This window comes from Rhinopithecus roxellana, chromosome 20, assembly GCF_007565055.1.
Source record: "Rhinopithecus roxellana isolate Shanxi Qingling chromosome 20, ASM756505v1, whole genome shotgun sequence".
Classification (NCBI taxonomy): domain Eukaryota; kingdom Metazoa; phylum Chordata; class Mammalia; order Primates; family Cercopithecidae; genus Rhinopithecus; species Rhinopithecus roxellana.
In genome coordinates this window covers 2555024-2560047 of record NC_044568.1, presented here as the reverse complement: position 1 = coordinate 2560047, position 5024 = coordinate 2555024, and the positions used below count along the sequence as shown (strand labels likewise).

The following is a 5024-nucleotide window of genomic DNA, read 5'->3' as shown; positions in this document are numbered from 1 at the left end:
TCTAGAATTTTTACGGTTTCAGGTCTTATATTTAAGTCTTTGATCTATCTTGAGTTGATTTTTATATAAGGTGAGAGATGAGGATCCCATTTCATTCCTCTACCTGTGGCTTGCCAATTATCTCAGCACCATTTGTTGAATAGGGTGTCCTTTCCCCCGTTTTATGTTTTTGTTTGCTTTGTCGAAGATCAGTTGGCTGTAAGTATTTGGTTTTATTTCTGGGTTCTCTATTTGGTTCCATTGGTCTATGTGCCTATATTAATAACAGTACCATGGTATATTGGTGACTATGGACTTATAGTATAGTTTGAAATCGGGTAATGTGATGCCTTCAAATTTGTTCTTTTGGCTTAGTCTTGCTTTCACTATGCAGGCTCTTTTTTGGTTCCATATTAATTTTAGGACTGTTTTTTCTATTTTTGTAAAGAATGATGATGGTATTTTGATGGTAATTGCATTGAATTCGTACACTGCTTTTGGCAGTATGATCATTTTCACAATATTGATTCTCCCCATCCATGGGTGTGGGATGTGTTTCCATTTGTTTGTGTCATCTATGATTTCTTTCAGCAGTGTTTTGTAATTTTCCTTGTAGAGGTCTTTCATCTCCTTGGTTAGGTATATTCCTAAGTATGTTATTTATTTATTTATTATTTGTTTATTTATTTATTTATTTTTACAGCTATTGTAAAGAGGATTGAGTTCTTGGTTTCATGCTCAGCTTGGTCCCTATTGGTGTATAGCAGTACTACTAATTTGTATACATTGATTTTGTATCCTGAAACTTTACCAAATTCATTTATTAATTCTAGGAGCTTATTGAATGAGCCTTTAGGGTTTTCTAAACTCAAGTTTGTATTTTCATAATATTACTGCTTTATCATGGGAATCTTTCAAGTTTATTCACATTTGCATCCTGCTAAATGACAATTCTGTGTGTTAACTCTATGTTCAATTGGATTCCATCACTTTCTGGCAGTCCTTTCAGGCTTCAAGTTTTCTTTTCTAAGATTTGTTCATTTTAAATTAGTCTATACACTGAATGATAAATTCTTTGTAGAGTTTGTGTGTTTGTTGGTTTGTTTTTAGTAAGATACTTCTAAGGCCTTGCATATCTGGAAACCGTCTTTCTATTGAGTTCAAATTTAAGTAGTAAATTTACTTTTGAGTTACAACCTTTTCTCCTCAAAATTGTATATGGGCAATGTCCTCCAAGATATACTGTGAAATGAAAAAGCCGAGTAGAGAAATGTGTCTATATCATTACCACCATTTCTCTAAGAAAAGAGGAGATACGAGAGACTGGGGACGTCCAGCTTCAGAGCAGGAACCTACGTCGCACTGGCGACGAAAAAGACAATTAAATATGGGTGATGTTGAGAAAGGCAAGAAGATTTTTGTTCAGAAGTGTGCCCAGTGCCATGCCATGGAAAAGGGAGGCAAGCATAAGACTGGGCCTAATCTCTTCGGGCGGAAGACAGGTCAGGCCGTTGGATTCTCTCACACAGATGCCAGTAAGAACAAAGGCATCACCTGGGGAGAGGATACACTGATGGAGTATTTGAAGAATCCCAAGAAGTACATCCCTGGAACAAAAATGATCTTTGCCGGCATTAAGAAGGAGGCAGAAAGGGCAGACTTGATAGCTTATCTCAAAAAAGCTACTAATGAGTGATAATTGGCCACAGCCCTATTTATTACAACACAGAAATGTTCCGTGACTTTTTTATGTGTAGCATACTTTAATAGCTCTCATACGCCAGAATTCAGATCATGAATGACTGACAGAATATTTTGTTGGGCAGTCCTGATTTAAAACTAAGACTGGGTTGTGGTTAAATGAATATGTTCAGGTTTTGAATTGTAATAGTAATTCCAATTCAGTAAATGCTATCACTGTTTACCCCTTCTAAAGATATGATTAGACTTTATTAGTAAAGTTCAACTTTTCTGTGACAAGTTGGTGAGTGCCATCTTAAAACTTACTGGAGATTGGTTTTATATTTAGATTTATATAACTGGTTATGCGAATATATTTAAGTACCGGGGAAATTCCTTCACTGTCTCAGAACCAAGCAAGATTCACCTGTGTTTTGTGTTCATTTGCCTCTTAAAGGCAAGGGTTGAAGATAAATAAGGTAGCAATGTCTACCGTATATTTTTGGACTTAACTGTGCCAATCTAATTAGAATTCCCTGTATTTAAAATGGTTCCTTTTATTTATTTAAAGGCATTTTAGTGTGGTTTATGTGTAATATCAAAGATTATTTAACACTTCTCACATTTTATAGATCTGTAAGGTCACATGCATTTAAAATAGTAGCAAGTTAAACTTCACTCTTTAATTCTTTACAATCTAAGTCAAAGTAAGTTATAATTAGGATTGTCTTTAAACAGTCATTCAGAAACATAAAACTGTAGAACTGCTGTGTATTTGTGATTGGGAGTGGTGCTTTTGCCAACTCAAAAGGATTAAAGTAGAGGCGATATATACAAATTTTAAAATTATGTGTGCTCATAAGATTTAAGATAATTAAAAAGACAACCACAGGGGAAAAAAAGGAAAAGAAAAGAGGAGATACACACATGTACACATTATATCTAATTAACGTGTTAAATACATATATGTTATAATGTTAAACTGTGTTAATTAATATAATGTGTTAATATAGTATTACATGTTATATGTTGAATAGTTAGCATATGTTAATGTTATCACACAGTAATAGAACATGTTTTTTATACATTTATTGTTATATATTGTAGCATATTATATTATCATATGTTAAATGTCTGAAATTAACATATATATGTTAAAAACAGAATAAACCTTAACACTTAAAATGCTTAAATTAAAAAAGAGAGGAAACATTTTGAAAGATTCAGGGGCTGAAAACAGACTCCTTTGAATGGACCTGGTATTATAGCTCTGTCTTTGAAGCCATGTTTATACTTTACATAATCATAAAACAAAATTAAATAAAGAAAAATTCAATCCCCAGACTACAAAAGTAAATTTAAACAGATGAACCAAGTTGTGAACTCAGTAGGTAACCTAACCTCACCACAAAGGAAATATCCCAAGTGGCTCTAAAGCATAGTAATTTAACTCTGCATCTCTAGTGGAATAGATCTTAAGAACAAAAGAAAAGGCAAAGAAAGTCTTAAATTGTTTCCAGTAATAGCATAGCATTGTAGATGATAGTGTTGATACTGTTATTGTAAGATAATAAATCAAATCAGTAATTACATCAGTGTCATCAAGAACTGAGATTTGGAGCTTGGTGGGAAGGAGATATAGACATGAAATTGATGAGGTCAAATAAAATCCCTTAAGCCTGATTTTGAACTGGATACAAATTTATGATGTACTGTATCTAAAAAAAAATACATATGTCCTAGCCCTGTCCACCAAAGAGTCCTAGAAATAATAACTAATTCAGGGCCCTGGGCTTCCCAGGTACCCAGATTGTAGTCTTTCTTCCCACGAAAAAGAACCAAAGATCTTTGATGTTTGGAGAAAGGGTTGATTCTATATCTGAGGCAGGAAATGTATAAGGTAAGTTTGAAAACATCCTGTTGTACAAGAAAGCTATCATAGACAACTAAATTAATCCTTCATTGTTTTGTGGCACTTAATCTGAGGCCAGCCTTCACTTCTTACTTGGCAGATAGTTTATTTCCCCCTCCTGTTGACAATTGAAGTATTCTTTATCTTTCAGGTTTTATCTAGGAGTTGGGCTCTTCATAATTTTTCTTCTGTCTGAATGGGCCTTTTATTTTTGCTAGTGGAATTTAGGTAGAATGTTACTAATACTCCTCATTTCATGATAGACCTTCATTTTTTGTGTGGTTCTTACATTACATGTTTATTTATTGCCTTTTATTTTATATCCTCTTCAATTCCTCTCTACATCTTCCTCCCTTTGGCAACTATTTGAATGTGTTAGATGTGTCATCTTCTATTTTCTATGTCCTTGTGAAACTGGTAGTGTTGTTTTATGCATACATATTTTTAATTCACATAAATAGCATCATGCTGTGGACCTCATTTGATTATTTCATTTTTACACTCAACTACACATTGCTCTGGGTGCATTTCATCTGTTGCTTCTGACCTGAACGTTATTACGTGGTGTACATACCATGCCTTTTGCTTGTCCATGTCTCAATGATTGAACCTAGATTGCCTTTAAATCTCCACTACCACAAACAACAACTTGATGAACGTTCTCAGAGTTGTCCCTTTAGAAGCCTGTGTGATAAGTTCTCGGCAAAAACATCCAGAAGTGAGAATGTTTGGTCATATGAGACCTGTATATTTAATGATGATGTATCACTGGTGTGTCCTCAATGGCTGTGCCAGTACAGTATTCACAAGCAATGCATGAGGGTTACAGTGTTCCCATCTTTGACAAGTCTTTTTCAATCTTACATCCTGATTGTGCTCTATGCAGTCTTCCGTGTGTGTGTGTGTGTGTGTGTGTATATATATATATATATATATATATTTTTTTTTTTTTTTTTTTTTTTTTTTTTTTGATACAGAGTCCAGCTCTGTCGCCCAGGCTGGAGTGCGGTGGCGCGATCTTGGCTCACTGTAAGCTCCGCCTCCTGGGTTCCCGCCATTCTGCCGCCTCAGCCTCCCAGTAGCTGGGACTACAGGCGCCCGCCACCATACCAAGCTAATTTTTTTGTATTTTTAGTAGAGACGGGGTTTCACCATGTTAGCCAGGATGGTCTCCGTCTCCTGATCTCGTGATCCGCCCACCTCGGCCTCCCAACGTGCTGGGATTACAGGCCTGAGCCACCGCACCCGACTCTGTATTTTTTGAATATATATTTATCTCTTTTGTTTGTGTCTTTTCTTTGATAATTGAAAACTATTCAACAGCTGAAAGTAAGTTATTTGTGCTTTCATTTAATATTCTTATTATTTTGTTTTATTTTCAGTTCTTAATCCTTACCATTTTTTTCTACGAACTAGAAAGCTTCTAAAATGTGTTCTTTTTATTTTCGATTCA

At 34.9% G+C, this 5024-nt stretch overlaps 1 protein-coding gene across 1 annotated transcript; it reads left to right on the top strand.

Moving 5' to 3' along the window:
• Positions 1-1366: 1366 nt before the first annotated feature.
• Positions 1367-1675, top strand: LOC104661761 (cytochrome c-like). The gene has a single exon (XM_010362520.1). The coding sequence runs from the start codon at positions 1367-1369 to the stop codon at positions 1673-1675; it is 309 nt and encodes a 102-aa protein (XP_010360822.1).
• Positions 1676-5024: the final 3349 nt, after the last annotated feature.